Here is a 22,539-nt window from a genome sequence, read left to right on the forward strand (position 1 = left end):
GGCTCTGAGCTGTCAGCACAGAGCCTGACGGCAGAACTGGAACCCATGAACTGCGAGGTCATGACCTGAGCTGAAGTCGGACGCTTAACAGACTGAGCCACCCAGGTGCCCCCTTCCCAATTTGACTAATGTGCTGTCACTACAGTCTTCAAAGTAAAAAAAGGCTCAGCTTGATTTTGCTGTGATCTGTGCACCTTATTCAGTGTACTTTAGCTCCCCCTGCTGGAAATTTTAATCAATGATCCGTTACCTTGCTCCCTTTTTTCTGAGGCATTTAACAAGTTCAAAATGTGTGGGAAAAACACCCGTCTTTCTTTCCTGAATAACATTTCCAATACTTCAATATATCATACCTTGTCAGCCAAGTATAAAAACGTGTTATTACCCTTGATGTTAAATAAATCTGCTGTTCCTCTTTCATACATATATGTATGAAATATGTGTATATTTTGAATCTTTTCTTATTATTTTAGATAAAGCATTACTGTGTCTAGCTTCAGATGTCGCAGAGCCAACTATACTTAACACCACTAACAGCAGCCTCACAATCCGATTACCACCCACCAGGGCAAATCTCACGTGGCACAGCATCACTTGCCCTACTCCAACATACCTGGTTTATTACCAAGAAGTTAATGGCGGGAAAAATAGCTCTGGGCTGAAATATAAAATGCTGGTAAGATTGGAGCTGGTGGTCTTTGTCTTTTCACAAGATACCTGTTTCTGATATAAAATTCTCGCTCACAGTAAACTGTTTTCTATATTATATCCTGAAGCACGCTACTGTGCAAGCTTTTACGGCTGATCCATCAAAGCAAGTTGTGTTCTAGTCTTGTCTGGGAGTTAAGCTTCAAGGAAATATATTTATTAACTATGACCAGTGGTGGATTGCCATAGTGACAGTTTCCTGAGTGTCCTGGGAGAACTGGTTTGTTGTCTTCCCTAATTATCCCCAGAAAGTGATAGAGATCTGTTTTTATGGCCTATGCAGCAGATTGCAGATTGAAGGGTAAGAAATGATTAGACAGAAAGAACATTACTGTAGAACCCTCCTCCATAGCATCTATTTAATATAAAAATGGTATGTTCTATTTTTGTCTGTCATTTCCTGTATGCTGTTATGTAGGGAGTATGTCGGTTTTTTTTTCATCATTGTATTCTTAGCACCTAGCATAGTAGTTGGCTTTGTAGAGGCTTTCACTAGTTATTTCTTGAGTGGATGAATTAGTTGGCACAATTCACTCCATTGTTGGCACTGATGTTTCAGTTGTCCTTGTGATGGAGTCATATGTATTCAATATTTTGCTCTGTGCTTGCTATTCAACCACATCAAGAGGTGAAATTGACCATCATCATCTGTTGGAAGTTAAACACTATATACTTCACCAGAAAGGACACATGATTCTTGTTATTTCCTTTGTCTATTTTAACCTCTCTTTACACATTTCAATGTTTCAGAGACAGATTGGATCATTTGGCTGACCAAGATTAGGCTGGTGGCACTGGATGTTTCTGTTACCACAGCCAGTCTATCCTACACATTGATTAATATGGGTCAAAGGCAATGGGTCTCAAACCTGACTGCACATTGGAGTTTTAAAAACCTCTGGGCCCACACTTCACCTCAGACCAATGCAATCAGAATCTCTGGGGGTGGGACCCAGGCACAAGTGTTTTCTTAAAACTTTCCAGTTGATTCCAAAATACAACCAAAATTGAGAACTGTTGGTCTAAGGACAGTGTTTTTATTTCATTAAACTTTATCTTTAATAATGATTAAGTCATTCAGCCAAATATTTTATCATATTCACTTATGTGTCAAATCTATTTAACAATTTTTTTAATGTTTATTTATTTTTGAGAAAAGTGAGACAGAGCATGAGCAGGGTGGGGCAGAGAGAGAGAGAGAAGGACACACAGAATCCGAAGCAGGCTCCAGGCTATGAGCTGTCAGGACAGAGCCCAACACTGGGCTTGAACTCACGGACCGAACCATGAGATCATGACCTGAGCCAAAGTTGGACATCCAGGCACCCCTGTGTCACATCTTTACCATACCATCTTGCTGACCTTTGTATGCAAAGCTAGTGAATTAGTATCTTCTTCTGAGAACTTAGCTTCCTATGTGAAATGAGCATGTGATTGAAAATTGACCGATCATTTGGTATTGATTCTTGGAGATAGTAAGCAACTCAGGTCTGGGCAGATTAGGGCAGTGAACATTATCATTCTCTTGATCCAATATCAAAAAATAAATTAACTTAAAAGATCTTTTAATTATTGTATCCCTTTGGTTAATTTCTCCTCATTTGTATGAAAAAATAAGAATCCGATATTGAGTTTTAAAAATTAATTACAGGAATTTCAGGAGAGGATAGCCTTTATTGAAGGTTTACAACCATTTTCAACATATGTGATACAGACAGCTGTAAAGAATTATTATTCAGATGCTGTGGAACAGTTACCTCTGGGAAAGGAGATTTGGGGAAAAACTAAAAGTGGAGGTGAGTTATGGGCTTGGGTGGGTTTCTAGACAGGCATTTTGTGATATATGTGACATATACATCTATATTTGTGGGTTTTAAAATTTGGATGCTAAGTAATCTCTATTATGTGAGCTTTTTAAACTTAATAAGAAAATGTATTATTGACAATACTCTGATAACCTGATTTTTGCTCTAACAACAGAAGATGAATAATACTCCATCAGAATGAAACACAACTAGAAGGTGAAACATCAGAATCAATACTGTTTGACCAAGAAACACATTTTCCAGTCTCACCACATAGTGTCACCCTCTCCCCACATATTCACAGGTCTCATCCTGTGGCGATGCAGAATTAAGCCTTTTCTCTGTGTGAATTTTACTCAGGACACTTGAGATTTAAAGTAAATAACATCATTGCCTGAAAGAAAATGAATCTAGATCTAAAAAGGTTTTCTGAGAGGTGGTGATTATTTTGAGGTCACACCATTTCTTTCAGAGGTCTCTGATGACATTCCCAAAACTAATCTGAATTGGTTTGTTCATCATCATTGGCCATATCATTGAGCTGGAGTCAGAGAATGATTTAGTCATTAGGCAAAAATAAGCAAGAGCCTTTCAGGCAGCCTGTTAACTTACCATTTTATAAGAGTTTGGCTTTCCTTTAGAATATTGGCCATTCGTTCTGCTCACATGATATGATTATTCCTCAACCAGAACCCCATTCCTTCTTCCATCTTTCAGTGCTGATGCAATATCACTTATCATGCATTGCTATTTATTTCAGTGCCAGAAGCAGTTAGGCTCATTAACACAACTGTGCAGTCAGACACCCGCCTACTTGTATCCTGGGAAGAATCTCACAAGCCAAATGGACCTATGGAGTCAGTTCGCTATCAGCTGGAAATCTCACATCTGGCCCTAATTCCAGAGACTCCTCTAAGACAAAGTGAATATCCAAATGGAAAACTCTCTCTCCTTGTTACTAGACTATCTGGTGGAAAACCATATGTGTTAAAGGTATAGTAAGTATATGGGGCACTTTTATTGCCATGCTCAAGTGCAAGGTTCCGAAAAGGTTAAGCAATTGTTCTTTTTTACAAAAAGGTTCTGGCCTGCCATGCTGAGGAAATGTGGTGTGCCGAGAGTCATCCTGTCACTGTCAAAATGTTTGACACACCAGAGAAACCCTGTGCCTTGGTTCCAGAGAACACTAGTTTGCAATTAGAATGGAAGGCTCCATCTAATGTTAACCTCATCAGATTTTGGTTTGAACTCCAGAAGGTAGATCTCACCATACTCTTTTATTTTTATTTATTTATTTATTAAAAAAAATTTTTTTTCAACGTTTTTTATTTATTTTTGGGACAGAGCGAGACAGAGCATGAACGGGGGAGGGGCAGAGAGAGAGGGAGACACAGAATCGGAAACAGGCTCCAGGCTCCGAGCCATCAGCCCAGAGCCCGACGCGGGGCTCGAACCCACGGACCGCGAGATCGTGACCTGGCTGAAGTCGGACGCTTAACCGACTGTGCCACCCAGGCGCCCCCTCACCATACTCTTTTAATGCAAATCTATGTTTTGTGCTATGGGATAAATTAGAAGACCTTTTTTCATATCTCTAGAGTATTCTCTTGTATAAACCAACAATATATTTGACAACATTCATTGATTTAGGCTGGCTTGCCATTTACAGAATCTATCTAGACTCATTTCTGATGGAAAGAATTCCTAGAGACATTGGTTGCTCTTAAAAGGCTCCGTGGAAAGGGTTATAAGCTACGGTTTACTGGTTTTCATAATATTTTACTTAGTTTAGATGTTATCAGCATGGCTGTCTAGTGTCCAGCAATTTGGTATTTCCAATGAAGAAAAAGAAAAGGAATGGACAAGCAAACAAAACCCAAATCCTTGTCTAGAAATGTTCTTTCAACCGTTTAAAGGCTGTATAGCAACAGGAGAGAAGTAAAATATAAGACCAGTTTATTCTGAACCAGTTGGATCTTGGCTTATAAACTTTAAACTGTTCTTCATCCAAAATTCTCCATGCTTTAACTAATATAAAAATATCCACTGAATTTCAAATATCAATTAATCTAATTAATTCACTGCTGAGGAAAGTCTAGGTTGATTTTTGTATTGATACACTTAAAATGGATTATTTTTTAGAATTGCTACATTTCATTTTCAGTATTATTTATTTTGTGTGTCTACATTAGTAAAGTTTGGTTAGGAATCTTTTGTTCAGTTGTAACAAAAACGAATCAGTATAGTCATGGCCTCGCTTTTTTTTCAAAAATGGAGTTGCTTCCCGGGATGTTTTTAAATTTTACTATGTAAGATTTTTTTCTATGATCTTACATTTTTAAGATAAAATCCATGAAAACTATGAAACAATAGTGAATGTCGAGTTCATAAAACCAAAAGCTGTAGTTTATTGGACTTTTTTCATCGAGCGTGCTTGTGATGATTTGCTGCCTATTTAAAAAAGTGTCATCTTATAAAAATGCAGTTAAATTGGAGAAATTGGAGGATCACCTTTTATTAGACATCTATTTAAGGAAGCTCAGTGCAGTTCAGTTTAAAGGCAAAGTGGGGGATGTGAAGTTTACTTCTGACATCAAAGAAATGTGATGGGGAAGGACCTTGTAGCTGGTGACTCTAAGCCCCTCCTGTTACTGATGAGAAGTCGGAGATCCAGACAGGTGCCATAGTGAGTCAGATATCACCAGCCAGGCAGGGAAGAGCCCCAGGGGTTGACTCATCCTACAGCAGTCCTACTTGGGTGCTATCCATGGAAGGAATGTGAGTCACTAAGACACCTACCCCAATCCTCAAAGTTTGGGAAAAGGACAGTTCTGGGACTGTCTGGTTCAGTCCTTGTGACTTTCACACAAAGTTTTTTTTGTTTGTTTCAAAACTTCCCCTACACTTGCTGAAAACAGGTTCTAGATATACCACTTAGAACATCATGAAGCTGAAAATGTGGGATACAGTAATCATCACATGTGACCATCTACAACTACTAACTGATGAGCACAGTAGGAGGCTGTGTTCCGAGAGGGTTGATGAGTACCTCCAGTCAGAAAGTTCTATATCTTTAGAGCAACTTGAACCTATCTCATAAAGATAGGATACCTGGGAATGATGGTATAACTCCATACTGGAACTCTAAGAGGGGACTGATAAGGGTGAATATGTGTCTTTTTAATTAAGAATTTTTTTTTTAGAAAGGAGGAGAAAAAGATAAATTTCCAATTTTCATCTTTTCTGTCAAATTTTCCTTATGTGGAAAATGAAGGAATTAAAGCACAAGGCTAAATTTCTATCTAGGTCTTAAATTCCATAGATTTTTTTTTTTTTTAAATCACAACAGTGTATGGAAGAAGAACATATTTAATTTGAGATTAAGGAGAAGAAACAAGTAGTTTCATTTTGGTAAATTATTTTCCTGGTTGTGCATTAAAATTGAGTTTTTCTCAATTGTCCAGGAAAATTCCTACATTTCTGAAGTTCTGGTCTCTGAGACATGATAGGCTGCACCATTTCCTTCTCACCCCCCATCCAAATAATTTTCAAATCTCTCTGTGGTAGCTTTCACTCCTGCACTTCTTGGCCTCTAACAAGTGGAAGGTCTTGACTCCACTGTGATTTACTGGGGTAGCTGTGGCACCTCCCCAAGTTGGTGGTCTGCCCAGAACATTCATTGCTGTGGTAAGGCCAATAGTCTACTGTTTTCCAGCAGAACCCTTGGTCAAACATCTGACCTTCCAAGGAGCTTTGATAATTTCTGGAGGGTATGGAATGTTGGGCCATCTATTCACTTAAGGTAGTTTATATAGCAGATTATTAAGGAGGCAGGATCACAAAGGGCTAAAATTTTTGAGGTAGAAATCAATATTTGTCTGTCTGTCTGTCCCTCTTTCTTTCCCTCAGTTCAGAGTAGATATTAGGGATCCAATGCGTCTGTTTCTTTAGCCTGTATGTTTTAGTAGGATTGATACATTTATGAGTTTAGCAGGCAATGGCCTGGACATCAGCATTTTTGTTTTTTAATTTTTTTTCATTCCTTCCATTCCCATTTTCCTCTTTTTTTTTTTTTTTTTGTAACAAGGTGGTCTACTTCTTGAAGGTGCTGTAGGAATCATTCCTAGTTGAATAGAAAACTAATATAAAGTGTCCATCCAATGAAATGATGTGACCTTGTGAGTGCTAAATGAAAAACGAGATGTAAAGTAAGGTTTATTTATGGAAACTGACCTTCTTAGGAAACTCTACTGGAGAAAATACACTAAGAACCCTTGACAAAATGCCACATCCTCTGTCTTTCCCTATTTGTACATTGAAAAAAAAATCACCATTTTCAAATAACACATGAAGGGTCCAAATACACAGATTTTTCAAAAGCCATGCACAAAGAAAGTGTAAGATAGCTATAATTAGAGACCCAGTATCTACATTGGAATTAAAGTAAGATTTCCTATGTTTAACTTCTAACATTTCTACTCAGTGACTGAGTGATGATAGACAAAAATTTCCCTCTTTTAGGGAACTAGGCTTCATATGTATAAAAAATAAGGAACGCTGGTTAGACTGAAAAGAGTTTGAAGGGAAAAACTACATGTTTTAATTTATAAGTCACTGTAGACCTGTTGATAGAATCAAAATGTGTAAAAACATTATAATTTTGAAATTAACAAATCCATGGAATTGAAAATGTCATTATTTTGATCCAGCATGGTCCCTCAGCTATGGATTTGCATTCTCAGCCATCCTAATTTAATGTAGGTGTCTCCAAGGAGGGATAACAAAAAGCCAAGGTCCAGATCTTCCCTAAGGACATCTATGTAATAAGAGGTGCCTGTCCCACCTTGAACTCATCCTAAGCACTGTTATTCAAGTCAGTTATAGCTTGTCACAAACTTAAAATGGTGGTCAGTGGTGGAGATAATGTTTGGGATCAAACATTCATAAAGGAGCACTTATTTTAATTGAAAATAAATTTTATTTAAATTTTTAATTGCTTGCCATAGACTTGTGAATTTCTATGCTTAAGAAGGTTTTCTTAAAGAACCAAAAATATTAATTGAGACTTCTTTTTTCCAGTGGAAGTATAATGAGTTTTACCGTGTGAACACTTCATGCATCCAAGGCCCTACTTATGTCTGTAGCATCACAGATCTACAGCCTTATATGTCCTATAACATCCGCGTAGTGGTGGTTTATAGGACGGGAGAAAATAGCACCTCACTCCCAGAAAGCTTTAAGACAAAAGGTGAGTACTGATAGCCTCAATAATCCTCAATACTCAAAAAGCCCTGTAAGTTTCTCAATGAGTTTCTTATCACTTATTTCACTAATGCTAGAGGTTAACCTTTTTCTTTTCTTTTCTTTTTGAAGAGGAGTAAATTATTTCTAGAGTTTGAGGTAGGAGTTGAAAAGAATCCGGAGTCTTTACAGGCACTAATGAGATAATACTGAGATAATGCCAGGTTTTGCAGAATCCTGAACTGAGCAAGATGATTCCACCTTCCAGTATTCTCTACTTTCTTGTCTATCTGTGACATTTTGCATTGAGAACAAAAGTTAAATGGTGTGGTTGAGTGTTCAACAAATATTAACTTACTGACTACTGTATTCTAGATGCTAAAAATTAAAAAATCTAAAAAGAATGCTAATTAGTGTTTTAAAAGGTATACTGTAATTCCAAGTTGATCCCTGTAAGAATCAAGGGGAAAATGCTCCAAAATTTACAGTTTTCTTTATTCACATCACTCATTTTGTGGTGAGCTAACATAATACTGTTATTCCTATCACTGGTCCATCTAATCCATCACTAATAAAAACTTCAGATACTCATTTAAAAATATGCACTCATATGAGAATATTTCTGAATATTTCATTAAGTATTTGACTTTCCTCTCAGTAAATATATTCTGTGGAAAGATGTTATGCAGAATATTTTCTACTTCCGACATACCAATCAGTACTTTCTTATGTTTCCAAAGCTGGAGTCCCAAGTAAACCAGGCATTCCAAAATTATTAGAAGGGAGTAAAGATTCAATACAGTGGGAAAAAGCTGAAGATAATGGAAGCCGGCTTATGTACTATGTCCTTGAGGTCAGGTATGTCTGTTTGCAAAAGTGCTTTGTAAACTACAAAGAGCTAAGTGGTTAATTGTAAGGTATTATTAGATCAAAATTAGCAATATTTATAAATAAATATGAAGGATCTTTTTTTTTTGTTTTGTTTTTTGTTTTTTGTTTTTTGCAAAGTTCGGTTTTTTTCTTTTTTTTTTTTATATATATATGAAATTTATTGACAAATTGGTTTCCATACAACACCCAGTGCTCATCCCAAAAGGTGCCCTCCTCAATACCCATCACCCACCCTCCCCTCCCTCCCACCCCCCAAAATATGAAGGATCTTTAGCTTAAGGATCTTCAGTGCACCATTGTGCTCTCTGCCCAATGCCTAGTGGTCAGCCTTGGCACTCCGATCAGAAGGAGATCACATCATCCTTCTCAGAAATCTGCAACTACTTGTCAAAACGTTATGGAAATAATCCAGTCATTGGCACGTGCAGCTAATATTTATTTAATTTCTATTCTGTCCAAGAAACAGGGCTGATATTTGATGTTAGACGATGGTATGCATGCAAATTTCTGATGATAATTTGTTTTAGCAAGATGAATAACGTCTGGTGAGAACTGGCAGTGAACCAGGTATATTTCAGAATGTGAAAACAGGTCAAGCACAGAAATGGTCTGAACTATATAGGTTACACTGGATTCTTTATCCTTTGTGAAGAGTATAACTTGCACTATGTGCCCGAGGGTCTGAAAGCGTGCCTTCAATGAAAACCAGGCAGCTAGTGAACATGTACAACCTCAGAGCTGGCCAGTATGGGGAGCTCTGTATAATGGTAACTGGCTCAGATGAACTGATTTCATGCCAGCTTGAGGGGAGAATTCCAAATTCCACAGACACTCCTCTCAGGGATCTATGAAGCTATCTTTTAAGAAGTTCCAAGGACAAAAGTCACTTCCATAATTATAGTCCTGGCAATTTGAGCTTTAGATCTATTTTTGCTCCATCTTGATCTGGCATTCCCATAACCTTAAAAAAATTTTCCTGCTCATGGCAGAGGATTACACTGGCCATATTTCTAACTGAAACCTTCTTGTAAATTCTGTTACTGTTTTTCATGCAGAGTCCAATGCATTCTGATCTGCAGAACTGTGTTGGTGGTCTGGGACTCTAATTATATTCGCCAGCCAGCCCATACCACTGTCTTGCTAGGAACCATTTAGTGTGTTCCCTTCAGTGACTCCTTAAGAGCAGAACTCCATACATTCTTTGCATTTTCTTGCCCCAAGCCTCTACTCTCATGACAGGGATAATGGGATAATAATAGAATGAATTGCTGTATCTCAAAGTCACTTCTTCATTCAGGATACTAGTATACACTAGGTACTTGCTGGTGGTACAGTCATAGTGATAGTGTGTGAACGTGGAAGCCGAATACACTGTATTAGTGTCCTAACATTGCCATGAGAAAGTACCACCACTGGGTGGCTTGAAACAGCATTTATTCTTTCACAGTTTTGGGGACTTGAAGTCGGAAATCAAGGTATCAGTAGGACCATGCACTTTCTGAAGTTTCTAGGGAAGAATCCTTCCTTGCTGCTTCTTAGCCTCTGGTGATCCAGACTTCCCAGCAATCCTTGGTATTCCTTGGCTTGCAGATGTATCACTTCCAACTCTGGCTCTGTCATCACATGGTGTTCTCTGTGTATATCTGTGCCGATATTCCTCTCTTCTTTTTTTTTTAATTTTATTAAATTTTTTTTTTCTTCAACGTTTTTATTTATTTTTGGGACAGACAGAGACAGAGCATGAACGGGGGAGGGGCAGAGAGAGAGGGAGACACAGAATCGGAAACAGGCCCCAGGCTCCGAGCCATCAGCCCAGAGCCCGACGCGGGGCTCGAACCCACGGACCGCGAGATCGTGACCTGGCTGAAGTCGGACGCTTAACCGACTGCGCCACCCAGGCGCCCCTATTCCTCTCTTCTTAAGAAGGCACTGGTCAATGGGGCATCTAGGTGGCTCAGACGGTTAAACATCTGACTTCGGTTCAGGTCATGATTTTATGGTTCTTGGGTCAAGCCCCACACTGGGATCTGGGCTGACAGGGTAGAGCCTGCTTGGGATTCTCTCTGTCTCCCTCTCTCTCCCTGCACCACCCCCCTGCACTCTCTCTCTCTCTCTCAAAGTAAAAAAATGAACTTAAAAAAACTAAAAGAAGGCACTAGTCATTGGATTTAAGCCTACCCTAATCCAATATGACCTCATCTTAACTTGCTTACATCTAAAAGACCTTATTTCCAAACAAGGTCACATTCACAAAGTCTGGGTAGGTGTAAGTTTTGGGGGATACTACTCAACCCCGTACCGTGTTTAAATACTTACTTTACTCTTTTTTTTGAATTTAAGTTTTCTCAACTGTAAAATGGGATGATGGTATTTACCTCTTTAGGTTGTTGTGAAAACTCAACAGGAAATGAAATAAAAGCATCAGTATGGCGTGTTATAAATAGAAGATTCTCAACCAATATCAAAATTCTTTCTTGTCTTCCTCAATGGCCAATAACTGTGAAGAGCCATTTTATGAATTTTTAAGTGTTTCTTTCCTTTGGATCAGAGTTGTTGGAATTGAACAATGAAATTGCCAGTGCCTAACACAAGACTTCACAAAATGTACGAAGACATTGTACAAAGAGTCTTATGCAGGATGGTCCCTAGGACACTTAGCTCCTGGCAACAGTTATGAACAACTCTGCTGCCCTGATCGTCCTGAAGTTCTTGTCTTTTCCCTGTCCTTCAAGGGCTGAGCCTTCCCATCCCTTTCAGGATGTCCACTCAGTTTGTAGAAGCGGAACTAGCTATCCCTAAGCTTACTGTGGGTTGGTACCAAGTCCTAAAACTGTTGTTGTCTGAAAAGTCCCAGACTTGAAAAGTTCTTCATTGTCAGGACATAACTGGAAGGCCTGGAGCTTGTCCTCAGTCTACAATTCTGTTAAAAGCCATTCCATTTATATCTTTTGAGCCCCACTCTTGTGCTCTTTCCATGTTTCATATAAAGAATAATGTGGGTTGACTTGAGGTGGAGTAGATGCCAATAAAAATGGAAGAAATAAACCTTGGAATCTCAGGTATAATGATAATTTTGGTATTCAAACTATTACACCTTCCTTATCAATTTTATGTCCTGTATTTCATTTTATGCAGAGCTATGGTATACATAAACTACACATGGCATAAGAGACTGAGAATTAAGAAAGTATAAAAAATTCCAGGTTAGAAATTATGGAACAACTGTCCGATGTGTTTGGAATTCTGAAGAAAGTTTATACATTCTAATAGTAGGAAAAACCTCTTCAGCTCTCTCCTGGCCATTCACTATTTGTTATTTTCCCAATGGGCTGAGTTTGTTGGCTCCATGCATTGCCAGGATGTCTTTACAGGATTATGCTGTGTGGGAGGAATGAGATCAAAGGTAAAGTGTGCAGTAGGAGATGCTCTTGATTTCTGTTGCTGAAATGGTACAGGAGCATCTAGAAACAACACATATATTGTCTCTTATATTTTCTATATTGACCATTTTGCTCTTTTTTTTTTTTTTTTTGTAGAAAGGGTACTTCAAATGATTCACAGAACCAGAATTTAATGTGGAGGATGGCATATAATGGATCCTGCGGTAGTATTTGCACATGGAAGTCCAAAAACCTGAAAGGAACATTTCAGTTCAGAGCGGTAGCTGCAAATAATCTGGGATTTGGTGACTATAGTGGAATCAGTGAGAATATTATATTAGTTGGAGGTATGTTACGATGTCTACGCTCTAACTGATTACATAAAGGTTCAGAGAGAAAGATAAGTGAATTCTTAACAATAGAAATGAGTTGGATGACTGTATAATTTATCATCTAGACTATGGAACTATTCATTTCATGTGATGTGATCTTCCTAAAACATCAGTGTCCTCGTGTCATTTTTCTCTTCAGTAATAATCAGCTACTTCTTAATGCCCGGCACATCAAGTCCGTGTTCCTGGATAGGCTTCCTAGGCTGTCCACAGTCTGGTCTGGATCCAGCCTTGTGTTCCTTTTCCTGATATTCTCACCTGCTACACAACAGGCCTAAAACTATGCTTTGACTCTTCCTCAATATCTTCATCTTCCATTGTGTATCCCATTGTAGGTGGTGCTATATCATCTGTCTGATCACAGAGCCTAGAAATCTCAATACCATATTTAATTTTCGCGCTACTCTTTCACCAAGTTCTATTTATTTACCATCTTGATTTCTGTTTATTTATTTTTTTTTAATTTTTTTTTTCAACGTTTATTTATTTTTGGGACAGAGAGAGACAGAGCATGAACGGGGGAGGGGCAGAAAGAGAGGGAGACACAGAATCGGAAACAGGCTCCAGGCTCCGAGCCATCAGCCCAGAGTCTGACGCGGGGCTCGAACTCACGGACTGTGAGATCGTGACCTGGCTGAAGTCGGACGCTTAACCGACTGCGCCACCCAGGCGCCCCTCTTGATTTCTGTTTAATGGGGGGGTCATCTTCTTATTTCCACTTTGGCTTTCCTAATTTATCATTTCTTGTCTGTGCTCTAGGCTTAATCACACTGCTGATATGTTAATCTAGCTGAAGCACAAGCTGGATCACTTAACCCATCTCTGAAATCCCTAAAATGACTCTCCGTTCACTGCCTTCAGAGTCAAGTGGAAACTTGTGTGTGTGACATTTAAGGCCTTCCATGTTCATTGTTCTCAATAGTTGCCCCTATGTTGTAGCCATACTGGTAAAAACCTTTTTATGACACTAGGTCTTTAAGCTTTTGTTTCCCTCAGCCTAGAATGTGGGTTCCCACCACCTACCATTCACCCCTTAGCTGGGTTTTCCTTTCCCTTACTTTCTGTCAATTGAAATTCTTCTCATCCTTCTCATCCTTCAAGGCCTAAATTAAATGAACCCAGAGCTGTTGCTTAACTGATGATCTTTAGGCAAGATGAATTATTGCATTTCACATACACACAGCCTATATTATTCTATATAATGTTTGCATCATTCTTATTTGTATTATAATTAGTTACCTGGATAAAACCTCAGCAATTTTTTTTCTGAAAAAAAAAAACACAAAATAGTTGATATTTTACATTTTGCAGGCTACATCTGATGTCTGTGGCTGCTGTTTCTTCTTCTTCCCATTCTTTTCCTCTCCATCCCCCTCTTTTTTCCCTTTCTCCTTCTACTCCTCCCCTTCCTTCTCCTTCTCCTTCTCCTTCACCTTCTCCTCCTTCTTCAAATAATGCTTTAAAAATGTAAAAATAATTCTTGGGGCGCCTGGGTGGCGCAGTCGGTTAAGCGTCCGACTTCAGCCAGGTCACGATCTCGCGGTCCGTGAGTTCGAGCCCCGCGTCCGGCTCTGGGCTGATGGCTCAGAGCCTGGAGCCTGTTTCCGATTCTGTGTCTCCCTCTCTCTCTGCCCCTCCCCCGTTCATGCTCTGTCTCTCTCTGTCCCAAAAATAAATAAACGTTGAAAAAAAAATTTAATAAAAATGTAAAAATAATTCTTAGCTAATGGGTAGTGCAAATCAGACTATGGCCAGACTTGACCCACAGGTTATGGTTTGCCAAGCTCTGCCCTACATGTCTCACCTCTCCTCAGCTGAAACTACCAAGAGAAGGTACCATGTTTCCATGGTTCTATTCCTCAGTTTAACACCTATAGAATTGAATGGAATGCAAGACGGTATAGAAGAAACAATAATTCTGATTATATACTATATGAAGATTGAGATTTCTTTGTTCCAAATTCATTAAAAAGATTATAGGTGTTTCCTCCGCTATTTTTAAGTAGATTGGGTGGGCACATAACAATGGTGTATTGGTAAACCAGATCTTTGGAAAACAAAACAAAACCAAAACCTTGATTTTAATTTCCTGTGGTATTAAGCACTTTTTCTGTGGGTGATTTCAAACTACCAGTGGTTTAACAAGTGGCTTGCAAAAATCTAGTAGGAGCTGGTTCAGGCATATCTGAAACTACCTAGCTTTATTCTGCAAATTTACTTTTTTTTTTCATTTATTTTATTAGATGGTTTTTGGATGTCAGAAAGAAGCTTTATACTTATTATTATAATTGGAATATTTCTGGTTGTTATAATCTCATTGATTTTTGGTAAGTATAATAATAAATTGATTTAAAAATATAAGTAGTAAACTATTTACTTGATCATATTTAGTTGATTTAGCACTTAGTGTATTTCCCACATGAAATAAATTAACAAATTTCACAGTTACTTTTGGCTAGATTTTCATAACCACTAACTTCTGTGAATTGTTTTCTGCTCTTGGAGTAACTATTTTATGAAAAATATATCTGCACTTATACTTCATGGTGTACTTTAGATAAAACTAATTATAAGGGCACCAACTTTTAGCTTTCTTTAAAACAGTATTTTGGATTGGCTACATGCCAAGTGCTTTGTGGCTTATAGTTTTAAATAAGTAAAAGAAAAATAACTCTGGATACAAAAAAAAAAAAAGTGTAGGATTAATAGGAGACCAGTGACAGTCCTTGCTGGGATAGTTTGGGTCTCTGGGCAGACAGACTGGTTTGGAAGGAATAGCTCTTCCTTTGCAGACAACCCATCTCTGACTTGTAGGGTCCACACTGGCTTTCAGATGTCTAACTTGCTTATTTCAAATCCCTGCTCATTTATAAATGACCAGGAAAGCAGAAGAATTTGTTAGGTGGATAGAAAGGTAGCTGTTTCTCTCTACTCATTTTTATACTAATGTGCTAGTCCTAAATTTTTTTTTAAGATTTGGTTTAATGATGAGAAAATATAGTGACAACTCCAGAAATATTGGGGTCAAATATTGGGCCTATAGGGTTATCTTGGTGATCATATATCGTGGATCATTCCTTTTGTTTCAGCATAAACATTAATAGGACTTTCTTTCAGTGCCCCAAATATCCTGGTTTGGATTACAAGATATCATCCTATTATCACTTACTAATATTATGAGTCCCTGACATGCTGAAGCATTGTAAGAAAGACACAATACTTACCAGAAAAGAATACTCAAGTACATATTTAGGAAACTTTGGCTTGTTTTTTTTTTTTTTTTTTTCCTGCATAAGGGAAAGAAGGGAAAGTTTAAGGAAAAGTTACCAATGTAAAACTCAGGATAAAGAAAGCCAGGATTTTACTAACTGGTCTGAATCTTTATTCTTTCCCCAAACTGATTGGAGTGGTAAGCTATCAGAGAGCACACTGACACTTGAATTGAGATTTCTTTTCACAGATTCCACCCAGATAATATACGAACTCCTTTAGCTCACTTGGAAAGCTAAAAATTTCAGCTGACCCTGCCAGGATCTTAACCTGTGGTTCCAGGGAGTCTAAGTATTGCACAGCTGATGCTAGTGCCACTAAGCCGGCCCCTCCAGAATTACACGTACGGCTGTAGTATATTTGGCAGTTGGCATATAGGCTTGACTGCTTGTCTGCTTTCCTACGGGGAAGGAGTATTACAGGAAGAGTCTTCCATCTGACCTTTGCTTGCCTACTGTACATCACCACTGTTTAAACCCATAACTCTAGTGGGTGAGCATGAGATAATTCCAGACAACCTATATTGTGCTTTCGAGACATCCCATGGATATCTGACTTTCTCAGGATTTAAAGGTCTCTATTCTATTTGGAACTTACGAATTTTGTAGTACAGTTAAGCTAATTTGGTTCTTTGCTTTTAGCAGCAGTGCATGTGGTTTGACTAGTCTGAGTGTGTGAGTGCATGAGAAAAGATTGAGTTATTAAAATAATGAGAAGTGGCAATTGTTTAAAAATCTGTGTTGGGCGGAGGGCTCTCAGCAATCGTACTTACAAATATAAAATTGAAGCAAGTATTTAAAAATAAACATCGACAGCCTTTGCTTTGGTGAGTGGTCATATCTAACATGCAACATTAGCCTCATGTTGGGAGCAGAGGGAAATAAGTTGTAAAATGCAATTGCTTATCATGGCAGCTTGCCGTTTAATGAGACATAACCTGTGTGAAACTATAAAGAGTGAGATATAAAAGGCAATAGTACAGGAAATGCACTGGACACTGACATAGAAGTGCTGAGAGCTACAAGTGGTCTTGTAAATTCGTAAATGAGAGATCAGCAGAGTTGCAGAGGTCTTAGAAGGCATCGCTGAGGATGAGGATGGGGGCCTGAGCTGTGCCTTTAAAAATGAAAGGGGGGAGTGAGAGCTTTTCAGGTTTGAAAAATTGCATTGGCAAAGGTACTTAAGATCTTTCCCCCATGTGGTCCCTCAGATGGAATTTCGCTCGAACGAAACGCTAACCTGTTGGAAACAGAAGCTACTCTGGAATGAAATTCAGACTTTAACGATCATCTTACAAAACATCTTTGCTGTTTTCAACTTTTGAGCCAATGTTCTAGTATAGATGGTTGACCTTATAATTGTATTTTAATCTTCCAAAAGATTAAAATATCTTTATGATTATGAAAATAATATGTGCTCATTGTATGAAGAAGACAATATAAATCATCCATGATTTCACAGCTTAGGGAAGATAATTTATATTTGATGAGTTTTATTGCAATAGTTTTTCCTGTATATTGGAGTATGTGTATATGAACAACAATGGTATAAACTCTTGTACTCTGAAAAAAAAAGCATGCCATTATATTGAAAGTGTTCCTCAGATCTACTCTAAGAGTATAACCTGGACATATCTGGACTCAGATATAAATTTGTTTCACTAATAATTATAATGCAAATTAGTTTTGCCTTATTTTGACTCTAGTTTAGGGGTGATTTTGAGAAATAAGTTCTGATATTAAGAGACTTCAACTTGTTTATAACAGCAATAAGAAATGCATTAAGCTTTGGTTTGCGACACAAAGTAAGAAGGGACGTGGTATAATTTATGTGTTTTTATATGTCTTTCTACCTAGATTTAATTTGATTTTCTGCTCTGGACAAATTTTTCAATCAAATTCTGTTATCCTATCAATGGTGTTCTTACATCTAAATGTTTCAAATGTATTGTTAACATTTCTTCAGAAATAAAGCAATGTTTCATTTTGTAAATTATGTCCTTTTTTATTTTATAGTCTGGCGTAGAAAATTAAAGAAGCAAAAAACTCCCACGGAAGGGCTGACGGGTCTCATACACGAAGACAAAGAGTTGGCTGAACTTCGAGGGCTGGCCGCTGGAGTAGGACTGGCTAATGCCTGCTATGCGATACAGTATGTAACCGGGGCCATCATTATGGGGCACCTAGAGAACAGTGGGCAACTATAAAGAGAGTGCTCATGGATCCCAGGGTTGTCCTGGTCCTGTCCAGAGTAATGCTCATTACTCTGGCATAATTATTAATAACAACTCCTTCCATTTTCAAATGTGACCTGAGATGGATGGCAAATTATGTGGTTATGCTAGTGTAAGGAAGATCATCAAAATGCCATTGTTTTCCAGTGTTTTATCACATAGTTAAAAAATAAATGAAACAAGGAAATAAATACTGTATTGAAGAGAACAGATGGTAACACGCTTGGTTCAACTGGAGGCAACTAGAAGAGAGGAACTCCAAGGGTCCCATGCCTGTGCCGTTAAGTCAATCTTCATCTGTTTTCAGACGTTGTGTGGTGATTGCCTACAAAAGCTCTTTAAGATCGTTGAATTTGAACTTATGTTGCTGTCATTAAAGAAAATATTTAAATGTCTTTTTATCCAAGACACTATATTGCGGTTTATACAAGACACTATATTATGGCCTATGCTAAAAGAATTATATAGTCATAGGCCTTGAAATTTATAATTCCAAGACATAAAGATGGAAGTTGAAAAGTAGACACAGAGGCGATCTAAATTAGTGATTCAGAGGTGACTTTTCCTTGAGAAAATACTCCGCAAATCTATATTCAAGATTCTGTTTCAAACACTCAAAGCATTTTAAATTCAGACAATTTTTCCCCCTCATAATATTCCAGGTGAGAGTTGGCTTCTAAAAGTTAACCTTATGGAGAAAGAGTTGATTTTTGTGGTCATGCTAAATGTTGTTCTACATAAGAGATCAGGTGTGTGAAATAGTTAACATGAAAGTTTTTAGGCTCATAAACCCAGATATATTTATTACTAATTTGCAATAGCTTTTTACATGAATTGATAACCCAAAGAAATTAATAACTCATAACTTTAACAAAACAAACTACAGTTAAAACTCTTGAGGCAATGCACGCATATGCATGTTTCTATCAAGATAACGGTGCCTAGAAGTGAAGTGACATGCTCTGTCTGTGTTTTGGAATAGGGAAGGAATATTCTGGTTGGTGGAATAGGGAAGGAATAGAAACACAAAATTCCACATCGCTATATTACATAGAACAATGTTGCAAAGTCATGAGATTTCTCTTTCTCTTTCTCATACTCTTTATTTCTCAAACACTGACACCAACACCAACTTGTAAACCAGATGTATTTTGGGAAACCAAAAATATTGTTTTCCAGTACTCTTCCAACCCAAGAGGAGATTGAAAGTCTTCCTGCCTTCCCTCGGGAAAAACTGACTCTGCGTCTCCTGTTGGGAAGCGGGGCCTTTGGAGAAGTGTATGAAGGGACAGCAGTAGACATCTTAGGGGCTGGAAGTGGAGAAACCAAAGTAGCAGTGAAGGTAACGTGGATCTTTTAATTCCTTGACATGCTGGCTCAACATATCTACATGAATTTACATGGACGAAACTATAATAAAACATGAGTGCTCTTAATTGGAAAGAGAACTGGTAGAAGGTGGAAGTCCACGCCTGACTCCAGAAATTATAATTTTTCTTCCATTTCTTACGTAAGCCCTGTAATTCACTTACCTCTAAAGTTACTAATTTGCTAAGACTCAGCAGGCAGTTTTCCCCTGCAAATATACTTATAAGAGAATGGGGGTTGTAAAAGCACCTTCTCAGTGTCTTAGGTTCTATGGCAGATAGTAAACAACGATGGCTTATTAACCATTTGGTGTCAGTTTTAACTATGCAACTCCGCCATCGCAGTGCAAAAGCAGCTCCAGTCAATACGTAAACTAATGAGTGTGATTGTGTTCCGGTAAAATTTTGTTCATGAGAATTGAAATTTGAATTTCATATAATTTTCATGTGTTAAGAAATATTCTTTTTTTTTTTTTTACTTTTTGAAAGCACATTTGAAAAAGTAACATGTCACATTTTTTTTGAAAGCACATTTGAAAAAGTAACATGTCACATTTTTTTTTACTTTTTGAAAGCACATTTGAAAAAGTAACATGTCACATTTTTTTTTTACTTTTTGAAAGCACATTTGAAAAAGTAACATGTCAAATATACCTGAGTAAAGCTGGGAAAATACAAAATTAAAAGTTAACAATTATTTTCAGATCTCAAGCTGTACAAAAATAGGTGACAGGCTGGAATCGTTCTGTAAGCTATAGTTTGCTGACCACTGTAGTATACGGTTATTCATCATGGTGTATTTAATGTAGTTTTAAGGAAGCACTGGGTATATTCTCATATTTGTGTAAAACCTTTTGATTGAGGGATGATGAATCCTTTATGGAACTGAGCAATATCCTAATCACTGCTTTTTAGGAATTTGTTGCTTTGAGGGTGGGCTATACAACTAGAAAAGTTAGCAAAATCTTCTCCACTTCCAAATGATATCATCTAAAAGGACTTAAATTACTGTAGCCTCAACTGGTGTAGACAAGTGTTTATTTTTCTCACCTAATGAGAGGACTGCTGGCTTTGTGCAGTACTGTGTTAGGTCAGAACCAGTAAATCTGAAATTCTCTTGACTTTGTACATGTGTGTTGCCTCATGGTCCCAAGATGGTTGCCAAAGATCAGGCATCACATCTTCATTCAGGTTAAGGGAAAGGGTAAGGATAACGTTAGACGTATATGTTCAAAAAGTGAAAGTTTTCCACAAGCTTCTTTCCCCTTTTAGCAGTTTTCCCCTTATACCTCATTGACCGGAATTGAGTCAGATGACCGCCCCTATTTGCAAGGAAGGCCGGAGAATCACAAGACACAATTTTCATGATTAGCTTAGACCAATTGTTTGGGTCTGGGCATCATGCCTCTAAGAAACAAATTGGGTATTGTTAACAAGGATGCAGGGGGAAACAGATATTGAGTAGAAAACTTTGAAAAGCAAGAAACTGACCTACATACCAAATTTGTAAAAATGTCTACATTTTGGAGAGAATTTGTTTAAGTGATACTCAATCTTTTATCTGTCAGGTTTTCTCACGTGAACACTGGGTATAACACCGGCTAACTTTAAGTTTACAGAGCACATGCGCACGTATTACCCATGATCTGTTTCCAGCTGTCAGGGTGAATATTACAAAACAAAACAAAGATGGTCTCCATTAACCCACTGAGCACAGAAATGTCTGCTATACTGATTCCTGGCTTCTTTTTATGTTGCATAGACTTTGAAGAAGGGCTCCACAGACCAGGAGAAGATTGAATTCCTGAAAGAGGCACATCTGATGAGGTATTGGGGCAGCTCTGGATTAATTTTTCCTTGGTATGAGTGGCAAGCTTTTATATCCGATTGGTAAATTTTTAACATTCAAAATGACCTGACGTAACAGATCATGCCCAAAATAAACATGGCTCAAGTTTAAACATAAATAAATAGTCTGTAGTGACGAGTATTATACAGAAGCCAGTCTTTCAAAAGGCAGTCCTCTGGCAAAAGGTCTTCTCTTCTTTTACCTTCGATAAGAAGTGTGTTGTTCAAGTGACTTCTGAAGCTGTTTAGCTTTAAGCATGCTTATGTTCTTTGAACCGTGTGATAATGGGTCAAGTAGACGGAGGAAGGGAGAGCTCTAAGTACAACGATGTCAGGGAAAATATCCTCTGTCTTGGTAAGCTTGTCTTCAAGGGTAGAGTCAGTTGCTGGTCATGAAAACTGCTCAGAGGCATCTTAAAGGGATGGCCTGAGGCCATGGTCTATGGGATCCATGCTGTGGGTTCTAATCAGCAGGTCAGGGCTTACTGGCTTTAACGCATTGAGAAAGTTGGTTGAAGCCAAACCTGCATGTCTGACTTGCTTCTCCAAAAGGAAGAGAATAACATTCCATACCTGTGATGACCCAAAAGGTAATACTTCCAAATATCTTTTGAAGAAGGATACTAGTTAAAATTACTTTCTTTTCCAAAACATGAAATAGTTCATATAAACGTTTTTTCTAAAGATCACCCTATTCTATCGGTATGCATTGGCCACTAGGGGTTGCCGTATCATCTCTCTAAGGCAGGCACACAGGACAGTACTGGGAAAAGGAGACTTCCATTTATTAGAGAACAACAACAACAACAACAACAGGAATTTTGGAGGAAACGATAAAGAATTGCTCTATTTCCCAAAGGCTCTCAGCCAGGGTGTCTGTTACTGTCACAACATCCTGTCTCTTTCCACCTTTTAGCAAATTTAACCATCCCAACATTCTGAAGCAGCTTGGAGTTTGTCTGCTGAATGAACCCCAGTACATTATCCTGGAACTGATGGAAGGAGGAGACCTTCTTACCTATTTGCGTAAAGCCCGGATGACAAAGGTAGGAAATGGGGTCCCGGTATTGGTTTTGTAATGCAAATGCTCTATAATTTCCTGCTAAATGTATTTAAATTCAATAGGCTGATTCAATCTGGACTGATGGTAGAACCTCTGAAGACTTCTGTAGAGAGAATTCTTGTATTTCCTTCATTTGGATTAAGACAATTAGAATCCTGGGCTAACTTCTGGCATTTTCTGATTATTTGAGCCCGTTTTTAGTATTCAATGGGAAAATAGGTACCTCACTGCCCGAATCATGTTTTCTGGAGAACAGAGATTGTGTGGAGTTGGAAAGGCACATCTTTCTCCGCACTTTATCTATATGCCTGTCTGTCCCAAATTGATATTTGCAACCCCTT

At 38.0% G+C, this 22,539-nt stretch overlaps 1 protein-coding gene across 2 annotated transcripts in view; it reads left to right on the forward strand.

Annotated features, from left to right (window-relative positions):
* The window catches only part of ROS1 (ROS proto-oncogene 1, receptor tyrosine kinase), a 117,635-nt gene that overhangs the window by 70,874 nt on the left and 24,222 nt on the right, over window positions 1-22,539 (forward strand). For both annotated transcript variants that reach the window (XM_047102783.1, XM_047102784.1), the window contains exons 28-39: window positions 474-676; window positions 2,360-2,504; window positions 3,274-3,506; window positions 3,594-3,770; window positions 7,593-7,761; window positions 8,495-8,612; window positions 12,182-12,372; window positions 14,661-14,744; window positions 17,703-17,838; window positions 19,100-19,262; window positions 21,050-21,114; window positions 22,052-22,181. In XM_047102783.1, the coding sequence (XP_046958739.1) occupies window positions 474-676; window positions 2,360-2,504; window positions 3,274-3,506; window positions 3,594-3,770; window positions 7,593-7,761; window positions 8,495-8,612; window positions 12,182-12,372; window positions 14,661-14,744; window positions 17,703-17,838; window positions 19,100-19,262; window positions 21,050-21,114; window positions 22,052-22,181 (1,814 nt within the window). The remainder of the gene's footprint in view (window positions 1-473; window positions 677-2,359; window positions 2,505-3,273; window positions 3,507-3,593; window positions 3,771-7,592; window positions 7,762-8,494; window positions 8,613-12,181; window positions 12,373-14,660; window positions 14,745-17,702; window positions 17,839-19,099; window positions 19,263-21,049; window positions 21,115-22,051; window positions 22,182-22,539) is intronic.

This window comes from Lynx rufus, unplaced genomic scaffold (genome assembly GCF_022079265.1).
Source record: "Lynx rufus isolate CCGP_SWC_20201006 ecotype Redwood Valley unplaced genomic scaffold, mLynRuf1.p SCAF_6, whole genome shotgun sequence".
Taxonomy (NCBI): Eukaryota; Metazoa; Chordata; class Mammalia; order Carnivora; family Felidae; genus Lynx; species Lynx rufus.